Genomic DNA, 24,160 nt, shown 5'->3' with positions numbered 1-24,160 from the left:
TCCATCAGCCCCTACCTCCTATGTTTTCTCCACTGAGTCCCAAACCTCTTCACTAGGGCTAGAGTGTTGGCTTTGCTCTTCATTTACCTCCCACGCCCTATTTGCATTCATTTCTGAATTAACCAAGAAAGCACTTGTCGCCACATTTCGCAAAAAACATAAATGCTACAGTTTCTCATCTTGAAAGGCATTACAAAATTCACAGCAGTTCTTCAGTTCAACTCAGATACTGGTTATACTTGCCTCCTGTCTGCATTTATTTTACCACCGTCATATTCCTATTTTCCTACTGCAATAAACAAATTCCACCAGCACCAATTCTCATGTCATTACAAGACAGTAAGTGGTGGGAGTTTCCCTGTTTTTGTATTTTGTTGTTTGTTTGTCTGTTTAAATTCTCAACACATCGTCCTCTAGAATCAGGAAAGAAACTCACCTGAAAGTCTTACATCCATGGAGAAAATTTCAAACCCTGAACAATATTAGAGGGATAGGGAAGCTCACAACAACCTCTATGTCACAAGAATTTATAGAAGACCAAACTCACAATTGGTTGAGATTAAGATTCCACTGTCTCTACAGAAAGGAAAAGAAACTGCCCCCCCTCAACCCCAAAATAAATATATGGACACCACTTTGTTAGAAGGCTATCTGAAGATTTCCACATTGCTGGAAGTGGAATTTGGTTTCATCATAGCACACATATGCCCTGCTTCACCTTCTCCCCGCTACAGTTATTAGCAAAGGTAAAGAATCCTGATGTGTACAAATGTAGAATACAGACAGCACCAGAATGATGGTGATTCAGACACAAGTGAAGAGGCAGAACGGCAATTAATGAGGTCAATAGCATAACATAGGAAAAAAAAAAAAAAAAAAAAAGCTGCTAAGCCTTCAATTTTATTTTTAAACACATAACAAGAAACAGGAATGCCCTTATTTTAGATTGATCTGTCCACTTTTTAGCACATGCAACTCCTTTGAACCATGCTTCTAAATAAAAAGCAAAAGGTTCCCCGCAACACCTTCAGCTACTGAAGAGCTGCTTTTGCTCTTCACACACTGAAATAAAGGAAGAATCGGTATGAGAAAATAAACAAAAACCTTTCCTTTACCAAACAAAACTGAGTGCTTTTACAGAAGGATGCTTGTTAACAGCAAAGAATCCTAGATTTCCTGCCTGATGAGCAGTAATTTACTTCAGTGTACAACAAACACATAAGGAAGTCAGCAATGAAAAACTGGTTTCAGATAGTTAAGGGTAGTGAACACTGAGAAATCTCAAGCAGAGCCTCATCTTCAAAAAAAAGGCCAAAGAACCATCCTGGTGGCAGTAACAGTATGCGTAGGCCAGCATGCTACAGTCCACCTTCAGTCCTAGGTACAATTGCTACAATTATAGGTAGGTATATCTCTAAACAAAAGGTTTGCATTTTTCTCTAATTGAACAAAAACAAGCAAAACCAAGAAAGAATAGGTGTTTTAATCCAGATTACTACATGAGGACACAGGTAAATTTATTCAAGTGCTGGTCATCACTATGAAACCTAGAGACAGGGTCAGTTAGCATCTTTCATTTATTTCCCTCCTCTTAGGATCACCACTCTACTCTTGCCTGGATCAAATCTGGCTACTTTCCTCTAAAACCTGTTCTCAAAACCAAACAGTGAAACATCAGATTCCACCTGCTGTTAAAGATAAAGACAACAGAGCTAAAATCTCAGTCCTGTATCAGTTTCCCTACAGCCATCAAATCATCAAATCAAAGCTGTACAAGCATCAAAAGTCGTTCAGGAAAGCAATGGAGACGGAATAAAGATTTTATTATAGCTCTGGCTAATATACTGACACTAGTGTCCTGAATGACAAGATGAAAATTCAGTACCTGGACACACATTCATATTCACGAGTAAATGTAGCCAGAGAAACAGAAGGATAGAAAGAAAAGAAATTTGAAAAATGTAAACTGAAGTCTACAGTCTTGTTCAATATTCCCGGACAAAGACTGATATCTACATTTAGTACCCTATCAGCTCCTCCACCACGTATTATAGAAGCTTTAGATGCAGTTTTGCACCCTTCTAAATTATTTATTCATACCCTCTGTATCCAAGGCCCCATTGTGGAACCTCTTCAACAACTGCCTTACAGCGGTCTTTAAGCCAGAAAACCATAGCATCCTGAGAAGAAAGACAAGGAAAAATCACCAGCTGTATGATTTATTTATAGGTCCTTGTCCTGTCACTTCTCCATGAAGAGTATCACTTAAAACAGCATTTATCAGTATCTTGATGGCATTCCCTCCAGTTCCTTATTTTTAAGCCTTTACCTACCTCTCTTTTTTTATTCTCTGTCCTCACAATGATGTGTTTACTTATTCTTTTGTGGTTGGGGAGAATAAAGAAGGTGTTTGGTTTCTACCAAGGATAAGCCAACACCCAATCCTAATGGGGAAAAACTTACCCCCAAAAAATTGGTATGACAGCAGTTTCCATCAGATGCCCAAATAAAGTATATGGGTGTGACAAGAAAACAATTAAAACTACCTAAACACTCCCCTGGTCTCTATCTTTGTGTGACTGGGGCTATCCACCTTCTCCACACCACTTAGTATCTTACAGACTTGTAACACGCACCTTCTCATTCCTGCACGTGAATTGTGGCTGCAGTGCTCAAGTTGCTCCTAAACAGTTCTGTCACCAGAATTGTCAGTTTTGCCACCCCTCCTTCTCAAAGCTACAGCTCCCATCCCACTCCTTAAACCAGTGTTCAGCTTTATCACTAATGTTCTGGTCAGAGACCAACCAACCCACCTGACTACACAATCACATGAGCAGTAGCACCAGCAGAAGAGAAACACAGCAATTCCTGAGACTGTACTGCCACTAATAAAGCTGTTTACGATGCTCTTGCTGTTCTTAAACAAAAGCTATTTCATACCTATGATCATGTGCACTGCTTTTCCTTGACCTCCCCCACTAACCTCAAACAAGTACAGCATGTTAGGCAGAAAAACGAGCCCAGAACAGCACACGATGCTCAGAGTTGGTTGGAGCATGTATTTATAGTGGCATGATACATATGGTCATGATACATCAAATGATATATCAAACGATATAAATGAATACATCAAATGATATATTCATTTTGCACTTCATTCCTTGCCTGGTAATTTCTAACATTCTATTTGCTTTTTGACTGCCACTAACACCTCAAACTGATGTTTCAGAGTATCATCTACAGTGACTCTCAGCGGTTTTCTTCCCTGGATACTGTAGAAAATTGTGAAAATACTATCGCTTTCATATTCCTACCAATACAACAGCAAGAAGAGCACCTGAAAAATTACCTGAAAAAGCCTGGGAGATGATCACTCTGCTACTTTCAACAACCCTGGCAAAGAGTAGTTTAGAAGAGGAAAGCAGTACAGCACACAAACTAATAAATCCATACAGAACTTGAAGGAAAAAACTTTCACCAACACAAACACAGAAAAGGTAATGCCCTTTCTAAAGTGCCTAAATATAAATACTTTACTACAAAACAGAAAGAAGAAAATGTTAACCCTTTATAAGATGCTTTTCAATGTTGTCAAGAGCAAATCTGACAAGAGAAAGAAGGCAGAGACTTTGAAGTACCCAGTGTTTTTAAGGGTATAGAGGCAACACAGGTACAAACATTTAAGGAAGCATTTTAGTTATTTGTCATTTCAGAAAATAAAACTGTCCTTGACTTCATAGTACAGAGACAGTTGCTGAGGGTTTTGGGAAATCTGTGTAAGTTTTGGTCATCAAGTCTCCTTTATCTGCAGTTTTATTACTTCTTTCAGAGAGCTATCAGGTTTCTTCTTACAAAAACTGATCCTGTGAAGAAATGCTATGCAACCAACACAGGCTTATCACCAAGTGTTAAGACAAAACATAGGTAAGAACTCCTATGTCTCACGCAAGTGTCAGGAGGGTTTAAATGTTTTCTTTGGGCATGGAGAAATGTTCTCGGTAGGCATAAGAGACTGGCAAAGAAAGAGAAAGCCTCACAGTGCTACAGCTCTGCTTTTGCAAAATTCCAGAAGAACGAAGTCAGTACAGTTCTTATTGGTGCTACTTATTGGTTCTACTGCTTGCAGAGATCCAAACAGCAGCTTCACTCTGCCAATGACTCCACGTAGCAGCACTGCTCTGTGGCCATCAAGAAAATGTAAAACAAAGCCTACACGCTTGTCTCAAGAAAACCTGAGACCGGGAGGATGGGGCGCCTCCAGACGCAGGCAGCACATCGCACACCCCACGGGGCGTACCTCAACCGCCGCAAGGCTTGGCTCGCTGCGGAGCAACGAGGGCTCCTGGGAGAGCAGCGAGCCACGGCAGCGGCTCCTGACCCCAAGCCGCAGAGCGGGGACCGAGCGGGGCCCAGCGCCGGCCGCACGCCCTCCGGGTCCCCGCGGCGCTCAAGCGGAGGCGGTGCGGCCACACGCCCCGCCCCGCCCCCCGACCCGCGCCCCGCCCCCCGTCCGGCTCCGGCACCGGCCGCACCTCGCGACCGCGGCTTCCCGCCGGCAGCGCGGCCACCGCGGAGCGCGCGCCAGGCGGCCCAGCCCGGCCAGGCCAGCAGCGCGCGCCTCGCCTCACCGCACCGCTTGCGGCCCCGCCAGCCGCCCCCGAGCTCGAGCTCCACACGCACCTGGCCGGGCTCCTGCCGCCGGCGGCGCGCTCCGGCCGGGGGGAGGCGCTCGGGCGGGAGAGCGCTCTGCGGAGCGGGCCGGCGGCAGGAGGCGCGCTCCGGGACAGCCGGGGCCGAGCGGGACGGCGGCTGAGCACCGGCGGCTCCGCCAGCGGCGCTTCCCGCCTCCCTCCGAGCTCGGCCGAGCTGCTGCTGCTGAGGGCGGGGGCGGCGCTTCGGCGGAGCGCGGCGGGGCCCCGTCCCCGCACCACCCCCTGGCGCACCGGCGGCTCCTCCCCGGGCTGCGCCCCCCGCCGGGCCGCGGCCGCAGGCGCGAGGAGGTGCGTCCTGGGGACTCCTCGCGCGTTGACCGAGTCTTCCCGCTGCAGACACCGCGCCGCCTTCGAGCGCGAGCGCTGCGGAAACGGCCCCCCGCGCCTCCCGCTTGGCCCCCGGGGCGCGGCGATAGCGAGGCTGCGTGAGACAGGGCCCGGAGCTGCGCCAGAGAGACCCGGCGGTCGGGGCCGTGCCGGTCGGTCTCGGCGGTCCGGGCACGCTTCGGGTGCGAGGTGCCGCCGGCAGCGCCGTTTGTAACACGGCGGGTGGGGCGCCCCTTGGCGCTCGGACACGATCTTTTGAGGAAGTCCGAAAGCGTGTTGGAGGATCACGTTTATTTATTTTTGATAATAATTCTAAAAGTGCGTGAATAGGCAGTGGCTTAGTAGAAAAGTAAGTTGAGCCTGATGAAAAAGGCAAGCACAGGAAACGGCACGTGGGACACCTCTCCTTTTGCTACAAGCCCTACAGTAGCAAACGGTGGCTAAAATTTGGCCACATTTAACGGAGTCATTTACTTTGCGCCTGAAGAAATCAGAAGCACGCTATGGAGCTGTCAGTAATTTTAACATGCCTCCTTTAGTTTTTCTACATTTGCTTTAGTTTTTCTGTATTTTCTTACATTATAGAAAGAGGGATTGCAGAATATGTATTTGGATTCTTACCATATCTGTTTGCCTGAAAAAAAAAAATCTGTGATAAAAGCAAGGAGCTGTCCATAAGAATATTCGGAGTACCACAAGAATAAAAACATTCACCAATATTGACTCCCACTGTGGCAACAATAAAACAACCCCATAGAGAAATCTTAATCAAAAGCGGGAGGGGAGCCTAATTCACATAGCTACTGACAATATATTTTATTAACTTTTGGCAATTCCACTTCTAGTTTGTAGTCCAACATTGCATACTTCACTTGGACAGTGTAAAAACAGACTTACAGCCTCAAAACATGACACACTGGAGAGGTGGATGCAGATAGAATACTAACAGGAGAGGAATTACACAGCATTGTTTCAGTCCTTTGACACAGATGTGAGGTATGTTCATCTGATTCGTGTCAGTATGGAACAATGCTAGGGCCGCATGGTATGATGAATGTGACCTTCTGTCTTACCTACCCTTGTATAACGACAAGTCTAAGAAAAACAGAGTGGTTAATGTATATAATTCTTGTATCTTGCAAAGGAATGTTTTAGCAATTTGTGTCAATAGAGAGCTTGAAGGGAAATGTATTTGTAGACTTTTCCTTGGAGTCTCTGATATCTGGGGGGGGGGGGTTCAGAATAACTGCTAACTATTATGACTATTGCATGGGACACTATGCAAGTCTTTGCTATCTGGCCAGGAGATTAAGGAGACGGGGAGAGCTGAAAAACAACTAAAAGACAAAGCTTGCAGGGGACGCTGCACAAGTCTCTGACATACAGCCAAGTCGGACAAAGGAGAAGGACAAGAGGGAGGAAGACTATGAGCCTTCAGCACGAGAGACCCCCAGAGGGACCACCAGAGACTGATACGCATGCTCCAGTAGGAGGGTTTGGATTCCGGAAACTAATTATAATAACCCTGTTTTTTTTTAGAAGTAGTAATGAATATGTATCAGCCTAGGAACATAAAAATCAGCTGCTTGATGTAACTGGTGTGCGTCCTGGTGGAGCAGAGACTCCCGGCGCACCCAGCGCTGTTTGCTTACCTCTATTCCTTTAATAAATTGTAAACTTTGATTATAGTCCTATTTTGAAAACTGAGCCATTTATTACACAGAGTATATAACACACCAGTCAAGCGCCCATGGAAAACAGCATATTTACATGCCTCTTTGGCATCCCCCACTGAGCGATTTCTGCAGCAGTTTCAGCTGGGGCTTTACAAAAAATATGCCAAACAAGAAACCCTATTCTACATATCTGGCATAAGAGTCTCCTGATTATTTTATGAACGTTGCCTTGCGTGACACTGTCATACTGCTCCCTGATACTCAACTGGTAGAGGTCATTTAAGTTCAGACAGTAGGGGGAAATACAAACACAACAAGGTAGACACCAACATAAACTGTCATAGGAAATTGTGGACTCTAAACCCTACAACTATGTGGTATGGAACATCTACAATTGAGCGTACCTTAAAGCAGGCTTGACCAAGTTATGAACAATGCTATTTCCAGCTCTATTTTCTGTCATAACGGTATTTCAGAGGAAGCAAAAATGTGCTAGAGAAAGTGACATATTAGAGGCTAGGAATATGAAAGAATTGTAATAGTAAGGTGACACATTATTACAGCACTTAGCTGTCTTTGCAGCTTGTAGAATAAAAAAAGTCCCTGTAATCACCTAATTGGATTATTGCAGTAAGCCAGAAAAAAAGCTGCCATATTCACCATGTTCTTTTAATTAAAGCTGTGTCCTGACACAGCAGCGTGATGACTCGCAAGTTTCTCCAACTGACTCTTTCTTCAATTAAGTTACTCTCACCCATAAATTAACTTTGTGGATTGAAAAATACTAGGGGCATAAGAGGACATGATCTACTCTTCAAATGTGTGCGGCTAAAAGCTTTCCAAAGACCTAGAAGAGGCTTCTCAACCGTACCTATCTAATATAAAAGCTCATTGCTGTACTGGTACTATCACCAACCCCATCTAACACTAGAACATACGTAGCCTGCTTCAGAATCAGGAGCAATGGAAGCAGTAGTCACTTGAACAGGATTCTGTCCAAGCTAATAATCCATGCAAACAATCAGAACGGATTTTCCAAAGTTAAATATGTGAAGTTACTCTCTAATATGCATGTTTTATACTGGTCATGTTTAGTTTTATCCAGGTTATCTTCTTTGATGTCCTGACTTAAAAATAAGAATTTTTCAGTTTATTTGTACACTGCTCTGTTTAAGTTATAATGAAGAACAGCAACAGAGTTATGCTAAATGCAGTATTAAGTAAAAAAGCAACAACTTCATTTTGTCAAAGGCAGGCCAGATTTCTCTTTTTCTGGCCTATTATTGATTCCACTGGATTACTCAACATTAGATGTGGCAGATTTTTCCATTTGAAGAATTTAGGATAAGTAATAAATTCTTTGCTAAAATATACAGTAGTTAACTTAATGGAATGATTGAGCAGATTTCCTTAGTCTTTGTGATTCAGTGGGTCAGACTAGATATCAAAATGATCACCTTTGACTTTAAAGACAGCAACTTACAATCTGGTCCCAGATGAGTAGGGTACTCACACACAGGTGAGTAAGGTATTGCAGTGATCTTTAGTCCCATCAACTCCTCCTAAAATAATTGATGTTGTCCTTTAAGACTGTTCACAGCTCTCTGATGTGCCACCTAGAACTTCAGTGGCTGTCATTACATGTAGAGCTAAGTAGTGTGGCTTTGTGGTGGACTAGTCAGTACTAGTTTAAAGGTTAGACTAGACAATCGTAGAGGTCTTTTCCAACCTGAACGATTCTAAGATTATCAGTCTTGTTCCAGTCTGGAGCCACAGGTGAATGTTTCTTGAGTAGGAAAAACTGTTCACTCACATATACGCATGAGCAGGAAGGAAGCTGTCTCAACAAACAACTGTAAAATTCAGTTACACTTCAGTCCGTGCAATACCTCAAATTACATCGCTTAACGTAACACTATTGCTAATGCAAACAGTGATTAAATCAAGAAAATTTCAATTGAATACCTATACTTGAAAATACATAGAAAAATAATTGTCACACAGTCATGGCTGTCACAAAATAAGGACAGCTCAAAGGTGACTGGCAGACACGCCCACTCACAAAATAACAATTTGGGTCTCCTGGGAGACATCACATATTTTAAGTGTTCTGTTAGCTCCACATAGAAAAATCAGGTGCTTCTCTAACAAGATGAGTGAACGTAGCTCCACAATGCTTGAACTGAACTTCGCTCCTCTCTCCACATTCATTGGTTTAGAAAGCACTCTTGGTTTCTGAGAATAAGTTCATTTTAAATTCCTCCTTCCCGCTCCTCATACCTGCAACATCTCTCAACAACTCCCATCCCTCCAGAATTTCACCTCAGTGAGGTTTACAGAACATGCGTATGGAGAACAGGAGTGTGAGAGGACACAGGACAGAAGCTAGTCATGTGGCTTAATCCAAGAACAGAAGGCACATACATACCATAGGCACAGTATAAGAACCTGAGAGGAAAAGTTTATGATCTGAATCATAAGATGAATGTGTTAATTCACTTACTGAACTCTTCTGTTTGACTCTCATCAAAGGCAAAGAATACTAGACAATATTAGAATCAACAAAAAATAGGCAGCAAGATCACCTCTGTAGCTTCTTTCTCCATTCAGTACCACCTTGAAGGGGAAAAAGAAGTCAAATGGGAGTTTCCACTGTATTTTGGGCTGGCCATGTGGAGGTTCTGGCCATTCCGTCATGTCAGCGAAGGTAACGACAGTTGTCAAAGGCACTAGGCTCACGTCTAGGAGCTGTAACAAAAAGGAAAGTACAGAGTTTAGCATACCTCACTCAAAAGATACGTTTCCCAGATAAATTACCTAATGGTCACTCAAAATAGCTTGCAAGTTCCAACAGTAGTTCTTCATATCCTCTTCGTCATGTAGTTTTCATGAAATGGTACAGAGAAGTATTTTAGTGGGGAAAAAGAAAACTCAGTATCTTCACAGTGCTGCCCTTTGCCATTTTTAAGATGAAAACTGACACCTTTCAATAAAAGGCTACATGAAAGATTAAGGACTGGTTGTGATCCTGTAGTTGACCTTGGGTCTTCACAATATTTAGGTCAGAAGAGTCAGGATGTAATGTCATAGCTTTACGTGTAAACCTGGATTGATTTTTTTTTTTCCTCCATACAACTCAACATCTGTTAAGAGCTGTAGACTCTGAGCTGCCAGATAAAATGCAGATCATGAGAACACCTTGACGGATACATCTATTACACCATAGGTACACATCTTTCCTCTTAAGACATCTGCCAGTGGAAATCCAGATATATATGTATAGAAAGATATACATACATAATTAGTGGAGTAACTCCTTTCTCTAAATTGATGCTTAGCAGGTAAATTAACAGCACAGGTCTCAAGAAAGATCAGTAGCTACTGTGCATTGTGTTACAGATCTCCAGATTGTATGCAGTCTCCATGCTCTGCTACAGTAAGCCTTCTATTCAGAGGAAAGGCACATCTGCTAGTTGGTAATAAGAACAGAAGCAACGCAAGCTTTATTTTTCTAAATAACATTTGAGACAAGATCACCTTTGAGCAGCTCATTGCTGCCAGAAAAGGACAGGACTGCCACAGAGTTTGATCCTTTCCGTAAAATAAGCCAGGGACCCAATATATCAATGAGTTTCTTTCTCATATTTTATGATATTGTTTCAGAAAGAAGATAGATTGGTAGGTCAGTTGGTAGACAAAACAGGGGACTGAAATTATCCTAAGCCCTCAGCATCTTTCTGTTTCAACAGAATGCTGTAAGAGAACACACACGCACCCTGAGCTGAGGATAGTTGCATGACTAGCTTGGTTTGAGATAAGACCACGTTCTTTTGGCAGGAGCAATCTCACAACCTGTCACCACCTCCCAGCCATTTCCCAGTTCCGCATTGCTAGCCTTGAGATGGAACCTACTGGCAGTATGCATTTTGTGCTAGTACTGATTTAAGCCAATCTGTGAAATCACTATCTCATTTCACTTTTCTGAAAACCTCAACAAGATTGCCTTTAGAGCAAAGTGGTGCAGAATGCATTCAAAGAAGCTCCAGGATGGAATTCACGAGTCTCAAGAGAAAAATACCAAGACTCTTGATGGATATAAGTTCTTGTATCAACGAGTAAGCAGGCGCTGTCTCTGTGATGTATATCAGAATATCCTAGATGGCCCTGAAATTAGTTACAACTAGAAACATACATTCTCATCCATTGATACAAATACTTCCAGCAGATTTATGATCCAGCTGTCTAACTGGTATAATGCAGTTCAGATGGCACTTAGGGGAATTAATTTTCTTCTCCTGCCTTGTTCCAGTTTTGTCCTAGATGTGGCTGAATGATTCAGCTTTTTATCAATTTCACACATCAGGGTTTGACACTGGCATTACTACTGGCTTACGGTGCCAATGTAAACTGTTCCTAAGACAGGTACATCCTAAAAGGATTTCTAAGGCTCTTCGTGTCATTGCTAAAATGTCTTTACTAACAACCCTGATTCGTGGATTGCCACTCATGAAGTCATTACTGATTTTAATGGTGTTTTCTGCTGCCAGGAACTTCCTTATCATTTGCTTTGCAACATATCTTTTAGCCCTAAAGTTGCTGAGCTTCTCTCTCTGATGACCAGCTATAGAACCCAAGGAAACAGCTTAAAGGGGCAGTTCAGGCTGAATATCAGGAACAGGTTCTTTACCGAGAGAGTGGTCAGGCACTGAAACAGGCTCCCTAGGGCAGTGGTCACAGCACTGAGCCTGCCAGAGTTCAGGAAGCATTTGGACAACGCTCTCAGACACATGGTCTGATTTTTTGGGTAGTCCTTTGGGGACTCAGGAGTTGGACTCGGTGATCCTTGTGGGACCCTTTCAACTCAGGATATTCTATGATTCTAAAGTAATTAGCATCAGTTGCTCAAGCAGATGAAATCTGAATCTCATTATTCCTGACTCGCTAATCCATATTGAGAGATGTCCAACCTGCACTTTTACTAGGAATGAAGACAGAAGCTATATCAATAGAGCCATATAATAGCTCAGATTTAGAAATTATCTGCCCAATAGCAGGCAAGCACGTGGGGAGTGGTGTCAGCTTGCCTCAAGGTAAAGTATGTCTTACAGGGTAAACATTTTGCTGTCATGTTCTTTTAAATTACATTGCAGGGAAGGGAGACAAAGAGGAACCATGAGACGTGGCCAAACAAGTGATGTGAAGTCCCATTTGGACTGAATCTGAAGTTCAAAGAATAGTAGTATATCAGACATTTGCAATGTCATACCTCATTGCCATGAAGGCATGATGGACAGGTGTCAGCTGTTCCCCATTAAAGCTCTTGCAGAGAAGTATAAGCCTTGAAATACACATGCTGCCCAAAAGATTTTGTCATCATGGGAATGCAGCCTTGCACCAAAATGGGATCCACACATACTCAAAAAAAAAAAAAACTATTCACTTTCCTTCACAGTCCTGTTAGCTCTACCTTCCTGCTGACATTAAGTAATCTTCTCCTAAAAACTTGCTTTCTGGCTCATGATCATTCCCCCTAATTCTTGAAACCTACCACCATCAGAATTAGACTCTTCCTCATCTGCCTGCTGGTGATTTCAGAACCCCTAGAGCAGTAGAAATATCTTCCTGAATAGATTATCAGCAGGCTGTGGTGTTTGTGAAATAAAAATCAAGATAAATTTCATAGCAAGGCTTTAAGGGACAAGATAAACAAGTAGTTGCTGAACTTTTATAACAACTATATACTGAATATAGTTAAAAGTTTAAAGTTTGATTCCTTAACTGGCAGAAGGTGATTTGGGGTTGGAAAGAAAGTACCTTTTCCAGCTGTATAACTGACTGAGGACAGTATCAATAAGACTATAAAATCACCTTCCTCTGTGGAGCTGTTATATATAAACTCTTATCATTGTAGCCAGACCACTGCTACAGCTCAGTAAATCACAACTCAGAAATATCAAGACCATTTGATTCTTTGGTTCTTAAATAATCTGTGAATCCCATTTAATGACTTCTGTGTACAAGAGAAGGGTTTTAAGTTTCATACCTTTAGAGGGTGACACTGATAAGAGTACTGTGCACTCAGTACTTGAGCTTGAGGGTTGGACAGGAGGCCCACCTTAGTCCACAGTATCTGTATATTCAGTGTAACAGGAACCATGCAACAGGAAGTACAGTTCATAGCCTGAAAATAAAAGGCAACCCAAGCATCTCAATATAGTATTTTAAAGATTGAAAAGTTGAAAAGGACCATTATAGTCAAAGTCTAACATTTTGTGTAGCAGAGGTCACAACTTCAATGAGTTACTTCAGAACTAACCCCGTAACTTCTGGTCAGGTCAGCTGCACATTTTAGAGCTATACTCATCTCGCCGTCATCTCATTTCCAAATAGAATTTGTCTCAGCTCTATCACTTGGATTTTACATTCCATTAGGCCATCTCCTGATAGATTAAAATGATCAAAACAGAACTTCCCTCTTCTATAAATACTTGGATCGCAAGCTCTTAACTTTAGTTAGGTAATGCATAAATATCCTAGAAACTAGAAAATCAGAAAGGACAATAATAATATAAGCATCAAATTAATGGGAGTAACCAGGTAGTTCTAGAAAGCTGTCAGAAAACTAGGTAGTGCAACGCTAGATTGAGTATTAAACTTTTTTTTGACTCTTTGAATATCAGGAACGGGATTCAAGAGAGATTAAATCTATCAGTTCTTCTTTTGTTTAATAAATATTCTAATAGTAAGAACCTTAATAAGGATGGCTGTTTACAAGGCACCTGATATTCAGTGGATCATCATGCAAAGAAACCAAGCCCTGATGAACAAGACGGTTCTTTTTTTTTTTTTCCCATCACTCATCCTCCTCAAACTAACACAAAGATATAAAAAACAAATATTCAGATGGTCTTTTTACATTTACATTACCTGTACACTGCAGTTCTGAATCAGAATGGTTGCCCACTCTTCTACCTGGGTTGAATAAGCACTGCTAGTTATAGCAAGGTCCTCTGCTGTGTTCATCCCCTGAAGAGCCTCATATAACTTCATCTGGATGTAACTGCAGTTACTTTCTTCTGTTTGGGGTAGGCTGGAAATGAAATAGAATTACAGCTTTCAGAAAGCGCTTTCCTGGGCAGAAGCAGCTGATATCGAAACCCTTCATTGGTAATAGAATATGAAGTCAATAGAACCATTACAGAAGTATCAGTATTAAGCAGGCAAAGTTGTAATCCTTTCTGCAATGAGAAGCAAGAAGAACATGGCAGGATAACACATGATGCGGAAAACTGACAGCTTTTTAGCTATCATATCACCTCAGTGTCACCCACATCATCAAATCAATCAGTTTTTAAGGTTCCATTATAAATCACTTCTCAAATACAAACGCTACTCTTGGCCAAGACATGTTGCCAGACCAAAGACTCAGACCTTCCCAGAGGGCCATCACTATGTGCAAACTGCTCTAGATGTCCACCATCCCTCTGACAGTCTAGTCCTCTTTGGAGTAGATGAAAAATCTGTAAAGAACCCTTGGTGACCTTAGGGAAAGCGCCTGGCTCCACAGAAGTGAGGGAGAAGCTATGGAAAAAGGTGCTGAGTGAGAGTCTTCCAAGTATGTTAGTAAGGGTGACTGCAGCGTGTTCTTACCTGAGCTTGCAGCCAGTCCTCATATTTTTTCCAAATTGTACCGTGTGTCTGAGGAACTGTGAACAACTTCCATCACCCTCACTCCTTAAAATGCTCATCTAATAGACTGCATGTCAAGAAGCCAAACAAAAAACTACCAGATAATAAATGACACCCAACTTTTATTTAACATTCTCCGTAAACCACATTCCTCCTTAACCCTACAGGGTTTCCTGACCAAAAGGCCTACTGATAGCTGCAAAGTAATATTGAAGTATGCCCTCACAGGTAAAGGTAGAATCTCAAGAGTCCAAACAGAATAGTGCCAGGCGTCAAGAAACCCAGAGATAAATAAAACTTGACAGCAGAAAGGATACATGCTGCGTGGCACCAGTGTTTGCAATCAGCAGTGGTGCTCCAATGATAAAGCCAGGGTTTCCGCTTCTAGGCAATGTATGAGATGGAGTCCTGGTCTATCAAGAGGCAAAGGGAAGAAACAAAGCAAAAGAGAATGTTAAAGGAAAAAAGGAAAATGTTATCACCAATGAGATTCATTTTTCTGAGGAGACCAAATTTGTATTTGCAGAAATGTAGATGCAATGCATTTTTGGAGTGACTAAATATGATACACTCCCAAAGCCTCCACTATTTGTTTCCAAATAGTGCTTTTGACCTGACAAGTCCATCAACAGTCCAGGAAGCAAAACGAACAAACAAACTAGATGTCTTTATCCTGACGTATGCACTCTACCAGGATGTTTTTTTGAGACATTGAATTGCTCAGTATTTCTCTCTAAGGAAGCAGATGTATCAGTTTTGGCAATTCTGCAGATTATCTGCAGAACAAGCTCTGCCTTAACCTTGATTCTGAGTGGCAGATTCCACTTCTACATTATTTTATGGAGGTAGCCTCTAGGGATAATTTTAGCAAGGTTGCACTGCACACTTAACTCCTGAGGTCACACTAACTCCTGAGGTAACCATTTATCCAAATTCCTCCACGGGAGAAGGCTTATATGAACTCTAACACATACTAGCATTTCCCAGATGTCCACCCCCTCCACTCTTATTCTCACTGCACAGGCAAAATTTAAAAAATACCTGGATTAGATTTAGCAACTTTCATAGAATATCCCAGGTTGGAAGGGACCAACAAGAACATGAACTTGTGAACAAACTCTGAACATCTTGGATACAGTATCAGCTCCAACCCTTTCATTCATCATCCCTCTGCCCTGCTCCCCCAGAAAAAACAAACAAACAAAACACACACACACACAAATACAAAGTAAATAAAACAACAACAAAAAGCCAGATCAAAATTACTAGCCCCTTCAAATTTGCTCAAGTGTGCATGCTTGCACAGAGCCTGTTCTACTAACACAGTTTACTTGAGATCAAAGCTATGTCCCCACTTCCTTCGAGTACCAGCTATGTACCAGGGTTCTCATGCTATCATACGACTGTGATGCTGTTCTTATCTTTTCACATTTCTCCATACAAAACTAGTTCACATGCTACAGAACACAAACTTGGCAAGAGCTCAGGGTGGATGGGGGCACTGACCCAGAAGTGCAAAGTGAAGTGCTGCTGCAGAGAGACTCCTGAGTTCCCAGAGATGTTGGTCACTTTGAACCGGACAGACACACTCTGAATCCCACGGGTGCCATTGAATTCTATTTCATAGATCACCTGAGAGTCCAATTCAGAGAAGAATCAGAGACACAGTCAGGTAATGACTTTATATGGGTAATGACTTCAAGCTGGTGTTGAGCTGCCCTAAGGAAAACAGGTTGACATACCTCAGAAACAGCATTGTTACATGTGTTGTCTTTCATGTAGGGAGCTCTAGGTGGTGTGACTGGGATGATCTTCACCTGGAAACAGTAAGCATATTAACAAACAACAACTGTTTAAACAGAGTGTGCCTTTTTTACTCTTTTCCACTGCTTTTCTGTCAAAGCTGGATTTACTTTCCTGCTGTAGCTGAAATCTGGGGATATGTCACTCTGTTCGAGATGCCCAGTTTTTCCTAAGAGAACAAGCTATTTCCCTAACACCAACCCCACCCGTGCTCAATCATTTAAAAGTACACCTTGCCTTATAACCCTGTATTTTGTCTATGTCACACTTACAAAAAATCTTGTTTCAGGCACAAAATATTTCCACTCTCACAAGTTGGCTTTCCACTCTCACTCATGGGCCTTACTATGAATGCCTAATATTCCAGATATATTTTATTTCAGAAGCAGAAATTACTTTCATTAGCAATAGAGACTGACCTTCATGGACTCCACAAGAGTGCCATCGATTGGAACCTGGGGAAAACAAACAAACCAACAAACACCACCAAAAAACAACAGTTTTGCTGGGTTTACAACTGCCTAAAGTCATGAAACCATCATTAAAAAGACCTTAGATATTACATTGACAAGAATGACTGATTATTCCACATATGTAAAGTTTGTCATCCATTTGTGTTCTAGAAATCACAGACATACTGTACTGAATATATTTTTAGATCAAAAGAAAACTTTTATTATTAGCCTTATTCTTTTTTATTTGGGGCTCAGTAACAAAGCAAGCCCTGAAAACATGAGTTAAATTTGGTCAATGCAATACTCTCTACTACAATTATATAGATTTATAAGAGTATTTCCAACTGAAGGGTAAGCTGGGCCATTAGTCTTAATAAGGTGTTAATATTTATATTGCTCTTTTATCTCGGAATACCAGAGAAAGTGGTGAGATGTTCTTATGCTAACATTCAGCAAGACCAGCATGATGAACCCAGAACAAAAAGCTGGTTATTTTGACATTACTCTCAGCATAAATAATGGGAAAATTGATATGAAATTCAATCTATGAATGCACGAAAGCAGCTCTGCAGAAAGAGATCTAGCAGTCCTCATGGCCACCAAGTCAAACATGAATCAGCAAATGTGCCCTTGGCTAAGAAGGCTAACTGTATTCTCAGCTGCATTAAGCAAAGTCTTACCAGCAGGTCAAGAGAAATGATCCATTCCCCTCTACTCAGCATTGGTGAGGCCACAACGGAAGGGCTGGGTCCAGTTCTTGGCCCCCCTATACACAAGAGACTAGATGTGCTGGAAAGAGCCCAGTGGAGGGGCATTGAGATTATCAAAGGACTGGAGCGCTTTTCCTATGAGGAGGGGCTGGGAGAGCTGGGACTGTCCAGCCTGGAGAAGAGGAGGCTCGGGGGAAATCTCATCAGTGTATATAAATACCCAAAGGGTAGGTTGCAAAGGGGACAGAGACATGCACCTATCAGTGGTGCCCGGTGCCAGGAGAAGAGGCCATGGGCACAAACTGGAATACATCTAAACACTTCCTCCTTAGGAAGGAGACTCAAAAGCTGCTTGGATGTGGTCCTGGGTAACCTGCTCTTGGTGTCCCTGCTTGAGTGGGGGTTGGTTAGACTAGATGACCTCCAGGAGCCCCTTCCTACCTTAACCATTTTGTGATTGTGCAAAATAAAGATAATATAACTGGCATCCAAAATGATTTTAGAGAGAACATGTTGTATCAAAAAAAAAAAAAACACCCCTTACTTTTTCCTAGGAATATACTTTGCTTGGTTGATCAAGTTGATGGAAGAGATCAAAATACTTTGATAAACAGTCTGTTTAAAATGTAAGAGAGTTGTGGTTAAACTGTTCAAATTATGAAATATTGATGAAGTACCTGTTCTATGCATTAATAACTAGATAATAACTGAAGTTTATTGAAAAGTACTTGGGTGTAAAAAAAAAAAAAAAAAAAAGTGATGGATTATTACTGATTACTGGGACATTTTTAACAGGATTTCTAGCAAGAGGGGTATAATAATCAGAAGATCAAGGGGTACTACATAACTTGAAAATAGAGTGATTTGGTATCTGAAGTATCAATGGAAGGCAATGGAAAGATGCTTAGCAAAAGAAGAAATACAACATGCACCTTTAGCACTGTGAAGTCACGGTAGTATGAGGCAGCATCTAGGGCAGGGTCAGTAATGCAGCTCTTGCTCAAGTTGGTGAAAATCCGAGTACAGCTTGTGCTTTTACTTTCCAGGAAGCCTGAGTTAAGAGACATTGTCAGCTAAGACACAACAGAAGCACACAGCCCTTAGAAACGCTTTCCCCTTTACTAACCAGCAGGATTTCCATCAACACAGAGTCCACTGACTCCCATTTTCACTGGTTGTCTAAGCATACTCAGTGTAGATGATGAATCAAAATAGATTAGGATTGGATCACCAGCCTGAAAAGACAATTCGGAGAAACTACAAACAACATCACTGTGGAATAGTAAGGCCAAGTGCAAGGTAACGACATCCTCAGGGCAGAGAGACAAACTGAAACTTCTCCTTAGTGCACAGCCAGTTTTATCTAAAATGTCCAAACTACATACAAGAAAACTAATTAGAAACTTTTTACACAACAAGGAATGAAAAGAACTGAAAATACTGTGGTTTATAGGGGAAAAATATATGAGGAATATTTAATTCTGTTCTCGTTAGGTCTCATTACAGACATCAATAGCAAAGGCATATCTGCAAACTGGTTGCTATCTTTTTTTCAACTCACCCGGTAAAAGGCAGAAAACGATGGCTGGACTTGTGATACTGCTAAGAAAGAGAGTCTGCCGTACTTCTCCGAGAACTTCAGAAAATCAGATTCTCTGATAGGCTGTGGCTGCTGGAAATAGTTCAGCTTTGCTAAAAGGTGAAAAAAGAAAAAAAAATTCTACCAACGTAAAATTACTAAAAAAGATAGTTCTATGAAAAAGTAAACATTGTGCTAATATTTTTACAAGGGACAACTTCAGTAATTATAAGCTAGATAGTGCCTTACAGTAATTAATCCTTAGTAAGATTGCTAACAGACTAATACGAGCTATGAACAGGAGGATGATATCATGGGAACTACTTTGTACTGTTTCTTGAGAAACATGTGTTGATACACATACGTGATTTTCTGAAATTGTGAAAACTGCTTAAGGCAACTAGTTTAACATGTGCTCTCATTTTTGTAAGATGCCCAAGTTGGCCCCTAACGATGTTTTAATGATGTTTTAATGACAAAACAGCAGCAGTATACATTTAGTAAAAGCAACATTAAATGGATTAAAAAGTAATTAAGGCTGATAAACTTTAAAGTAAGTATGAATTGTGAATAGACATCCTAAAAAGACAAAATTCTACTGGTATCTCGCAATGATGTCTTCTTGTCCCAGCGCCATTCAGTAGTGTTACAGTATTACAATGTTTTAAATTATTACTGCTAAGGCACTATGTCATATAATTCAGTCAAATGATTAAGGACATACTAAAGAGATTCATCCTGATGGATTTGTTTGAACACACTTTTTAACACATACAAACATTCAGGTAACATCTACAAGGATTTGAAAGGTGGACTAAGTTACAGGACCCTTCTTTGACTAGTACCCGGACCAGGTAACCTCCTAAGCCTCTCCCAGCCTAGAATGTTCTCTGATTTTATGACACAAGTCCAAAGTAGATGGGACTGTTGATCAAAACTCCCAGACACGAGTGTCAAAAGAGAAAATAGTATGTGTTCAAACATGAGCTCCTAAGCAATCTCAATGAATGCCAGTGAGCTGGACACTGAATCAGACAAACAAAATGCATTGAGGAAAGCAGAAGGAGAAAAAACATTATTGACATGCCCTACTAGGGTATGTGATCACTGCAAATCAGTGACAGCAAAGAAGGAAGTATGAAAATAAGTATATCAAATGAGTAATCCAAGATAAGATAATAAACCGCTTTCTGAAAAGGATAATAGGAAGTTTTTCCTTCCTTTCCTAATAGGAAAAATATGACAGATGTCAAACTTTCTTTACTGCTCTAAGTGTAGCAAATTAAGGTGTCTTAGATACAGAAACAATTGCTAAAGAGTGATTTGTGTTTAGCCAAGGGAACACTACCCTCAAAATGAGGGCAATGATAATTTTTTGTCTTCAGCGATGGGATGGTGATTCCCTATGGTCTCTCAGAGACTATAACAAATGAAATAATTTCTAGCAAATATAGCATGTAAGTTTAAAAAGAGATTCCCTAAGCAAAGGCTATCTATGAATTAAGTTAATGGAAAGAGAAGTTACTTACAGTCATCCAGCTGCACACAGAACAGCAGATCATGTTCACCAGGGACAGAAATGGTATCAGTATGATAAGGAGTATTAGTTCTGAACACAAGCGATTTTTCCACACACACTTGATTCACAGACCTGCAAACAGACACACCCCCCAAAAGAACGTTAAATAGACTTTTCCTGTAGAATTTAACTTCTTGCACTACTAAATGCCAACAACAAAACACAGTATTACTTTTCATCTGCTTAAATAAGTTACTGTACAGTTTGTGTTCATAATCAATTATAGAAAGCCTCCTTTCCCACTGTAGTAACTCTGTGGATACTCTCTATTTGTTTATTTAGAAATCGTTCTGAGATTCCTTGGAACTAGAAGCGGTAAAGAAATTCAGTGTCTGTGTCTTACAGCTCCTCTAGGTTCTTTCCAAAACCACAACCTGGAAATTCAGGGCTCTGCCACAGATTTCACTCTCCAACCAGCTGAAAATACCCTCCTCTCTGACAGAATCTCTCGGTCTCTAATTGCTCTGCAGGCTCCCTCCCGGTAGGAAACGAGTTCTTTTTTCCTCAGGTAAGGCTCCCTAGTTTCCACACCACAAGCCATGTCACAGAGCAGTCGAGACCAGCTTTACCCGGGCCGCTAGAACACCTGCCATCGGAAGCCTTTCCGAGCCCCGTCTCAGAACCGAGCCGTTCCCCCGGTGCGGGCAAGCAGGGCGGCGGGACTGGCGGCCGCGCCGCAGCTCCTGCAGCCAGCCAGAGCCGGGGCCCCGCCGCCCGCCCCTGTCCGCGCCTGGTAGCCCCGGGACGGCTTCCGCCGGCACGGCACGGCACGGCACGGCACGGCAGCGATGGGAGGCCGGCCCGCCCACCTGCTGCCGCCGGTACGGCGGGACGCGTCGACAGCCCCGGGGCGGCGCAGGCCGCAAGTTTCGGGCCAGCTGGCGGCGGCGGGGCGGGGCCGGGGCCGCGGGGGTGCCCGCGGGGCCCGGCGGCGGCGGGGCGGCGGGGCGGGGCGGCCGCGGAGGGCGCCGGCGGCGGGGATCCGGGTGCTGCCCCAGGCCACGCGGTCGGCGGGGCCTCGGCGCGGAGCCGTCGCCTCGGCTCGGGGAGCCGCTCCGCGCGCGGCCCCGGCGGCAGCTCGGCGGCGGCAGCCAGCCGCGCCAGCAGCAGGGCCAGCAGCACCCCGCGGGCGCCGCGCATGGCGTCCCCGCGTCGCCGGGAAACGCGGCTTCCGCCGCGGGGCAGGAGCTGGGCGCGCTCCGCCGCGCGTGCGCCGAGCGCTTGCTGAGCGCCGCGGCTCCCGGCGGGAGAGCGCGGGGCCGCCTGCGGGCGCGATGGGAAGCGGGGAGGGGCCGCCGCAAGGGGCGCGAAGCGCCGCGGCGTCGCCCGGCTCCGCGGCGGGAGGCGGGGCGGCCCCGCGGAAGCGGAGCTGTGCCTGCAGGCAGCCGGCTTCCTCTCTCGGCCGGGACGGGCGTGGTCCCAGATGCACGTCCTCTTTTTTTTTTTTTTTTTTTTTTTTTTTTTTTTTTTTTTTTTTTTCTCGTTACGTTAGGGTTGACAATGGAAAAACAATTCAAAATAAGCGGAGGATATTAATGTTGCTGTCAATTTCACTGGGATGAGAATTCACCACAGTATAGGGCAAATATCTACGTAGGCATGCATTTCTGTTTCAGAAATTGCCACAAAGTCGCTACAGAGTTTTCTTTCCTCTCCCTCCCAAAGCTGTCTCATGATTCTATGAGACCATATATTGGTCTGTGTAGTTACGTTAGGTACTTAGGGTACTTAGGTTTACTGTGACCTGCCATGTGCCACAATCCAAAAGAGGAGGGCTACACCGCACGCAGGTGTGTAGGGATCAGCAGCAGTGAGTTTGAAGGATTTTGTAATACACAAGGTGTTTTTTTATGTAATACAGAGGTTTTGTTCATCTCACGAGTTTTGTTCTTGTTTATTAACGTTCATACAAGCAAGGCAGTTTGTTCTTTTTGATGGGCTGTGTGGTCAGGAGTAGGCTGGAGAACAGCTAGAGAATAGGAAGGTGTCTAAAGCTGAATTCTTTCCAGGTTCTTGAATATATTTGTTTCATATGAAGCAGCACTTCATAAACTGAAAGGTCTACTGTCTTGAAATGTACCGTATGTGTCACTTACTCAGTAGCTGGGCCTGAAGCATAAGAGTTTGATGCACTTACTGTTTTTATCGGCTTTCACCCTACTGGCCTCTCATAATTCAGATATAGATGACTGCAAGAAGTGTCTTCGGAAACTTAATAGCAATGCTGTCCTTCTGCACAATGCGTTCTGTCTTCTCAGGGCTGCAACATCCTACCAGTGCAGAATTTCAATTTAGCTTAAAGTGCAAAGGGTTTACATTTAAATGTTGGATTTACAAGTTTAAGTCCATAGATAGTCTTCATGACAACAGTGTTATGCAAAACAGCGTTCCACATCTCAGCAGCTGGAGGGAGAGAGAACACGACAGCTTCAGTCCTTCATTTGGTCTGTCAAATGGCAGCACGTCCAGATTTATTTTTACAGATTTATTTTGTTACAGATTTATTTTTTTTCTGTGCTTTTTTTGTTTGTTTTGTGTTGTTTTGACTGTATCTTTTCTGCAATGTTGTTCTCTGAAGGTTATTTTTTTATCATAAAATTGTTCTTGGCCGATATACTGTGAAATGACTAAAAAGATGCAAAAGCCTCGAGTCTTGGAAGATCACTGTTTGTAGCCTGCAGCTTCCTTCTGTGTGGGCTGATATGACCCAAACGTCGCTCAGCACTTCATTCTGCTCCAGCCCGAAGCTGCAGGCACTGGTGGCCTGTTTCAAAAGGTTTCACGTTGGAAGCTCTATAAACAGCAACCAAAATTACTGGTGGTAGTGCTTCTCAGCAGTAGTTCTACCTAAAGGAAGCTATCGGTCGGTGCCCTTGTTAACCTGAGTCCGCTTGTGCAGTGATTTCGTACAGCGTGTGCGTGGCGGTAAGCATGCATTAAAAGCTCGAGAGCATTTGTTTTCACGGAGTGTGCGGGATTTCTGCCACGGCGCACGCTGCAGCAATAGCGCTGCCGACCAGCCGCGGCGGGCTCTTTCCGAGGAACGGGCCGTGACCTTCCCCGAGAAACGGCCCGCACCGCCCGCGGGGCGGGGACAGGACCTAGTCGCTAGGACGCGCGCGGCGGGAGCGTTGCTAGGACGCGCGCGGCGGGAGCGTTGCTGGGACGCGCGCGGCGGGAGCGTTGCTAGGACGCGCGCGGCGGGAGCGTTGCTGGGACGCGCGCGGCGGCAGAGTCCCGCTCGGGCAACGGCGGCCGAGCACAGGGAGGCAGCGCGGCGGGGCCGCCGGAGCAGGCGGGGGCTGTCGGGCGGGCCGACGGACGGAGGACGTGCCCTGGCTGCTCTCCCGGTGGTGCGGCAAAGCTCTCGGAAGAACTCGTCGGCAAACGGCTCCGGCGAGCTTGGCAGAGCGGCGGGGGGGGCGACATGGACGTGGCCGTCCGCGAGCGGCTCCTGGCCGCGCAGAGCCGCCGAGGTGAGGGGGTGCCAGGCTGCGGCCCCGCACCACGGGCGCCGCGGGATGTGCGCCTGTCCCGAAAAAATCGTACGGTCTTTTTTTTTTTTTTTTTTTTTTTCCCAAACGCTTTAATTGTGCTTCTTAGCCTGATTTTCTGCCAGTCAAACTTACT

General features: G+C 43.6%; 3 protein-coding genes across 3 annotated transcripts in view; 1 reads left to right on the top strand and 2 right to left on the bottom strand.

Annotated features, from left to right (window-relative positions):
* ALDH18A1 (aldehyde dehydrogenase 18 family member A1) overlaps positions 1–4,703 on the bottom strand; it is a 35,707-nt gene extending 31,004 nt beyond the window's left edge. The window contains exon 1 of the mRNA XM_032191254.1: positions 4,681–4,703. The gene's annotated coding sequence lies outside the window, so the exon portion shown is untranslated. The remainder of the gene's footprint in view (positions 1–4,680) is intronic.
* Positions 4,704–6,707: 2,004 nt separating this feature from the next.
* On the bottom strand, positions 6,708–23,959 carry TCTN3 (tectonic family member 3). Its single transcript, XM_032191251.1, has 14 exons — positions 23,865–23,959; positions 21,340–21,408; positions 20,481–20,602; positions 18,934–19,064; positions 18,499–18,607; positions 18,305–18,423; positions 16,627–16,662; positions 16,147–16,221; positions 15,911–16,036; positions 14,722–14,817; positions 14,366–14,463; positions 13,643–13,805; positions 12,759–12,896; positions 6,708–9,463 (listed from the first exon to the last, which is right to left on the bottom strand). Exons 1-14 carry the CDS (start codon positions 23,957–23,959, stop codon positions 9,242–9,244), a joined length of 1,599 nt encoding a protein of 532 aa, XP_032047142.1. The 3' UTR covers positions 6,708–9,241.
* The window catches only part of CFAP46 (cilia and flagella associated protein 46), a 73,788-nt gene continuing 73,585 nt past the window's right edge, over positions 23,958–24,160 (top strand). The window contains exon 1 of the mRNA XM_032191250.1: positions 23,958–24,006. Coding sequence (XP_032047141.1) covers positions 23,958–24,006 — 49 coding nt within the window. The remainder of the gene's footprint in view (positions 24,007–24,160) is intronic.

Source organism: Aythya fuligula, chromosome 7 (genome assembly GCF_009819795.1).
Source record: "Aythya fuligula isolate bAytFul2 chromosome 7, bAytFul2.pri, whole genome shotgun sequence".
Lineage (NCBI taxonomy): Eukaryota > Metazoa > Chordata > Aves > Anseriformes > Anatidae > Aythya > Aythya fuligula.
This window is presented reverse-complemented; position numbering and strand designations above follow the sequence as displayed.

Bases quoted from the DNA above. Each gene is read 5' to 3' on its own strand.
- TCTN3 (XM_032191251.1), bottom strand. From the start codon at position 23,959: ATGTCGCCCCCCCCGCCGCTCTGCCAAGCTCGCCGGAGCCGTTTGCCG. The intron at 16,037-16,146 runs GTATGTCAACCT...TTGGACTCTCAG, and splicing joins GTAACAATGCTGTTTCTGAG to GTGATCTATGAAATAGAATT. The intron at 14,464-14,721 runs GTATCCTTTCTG...GCAGTCTATTAG, and splicing joins ACACTGGTGCCACGCAGCAT to ATGAGCATTTTAAGGAGTGA.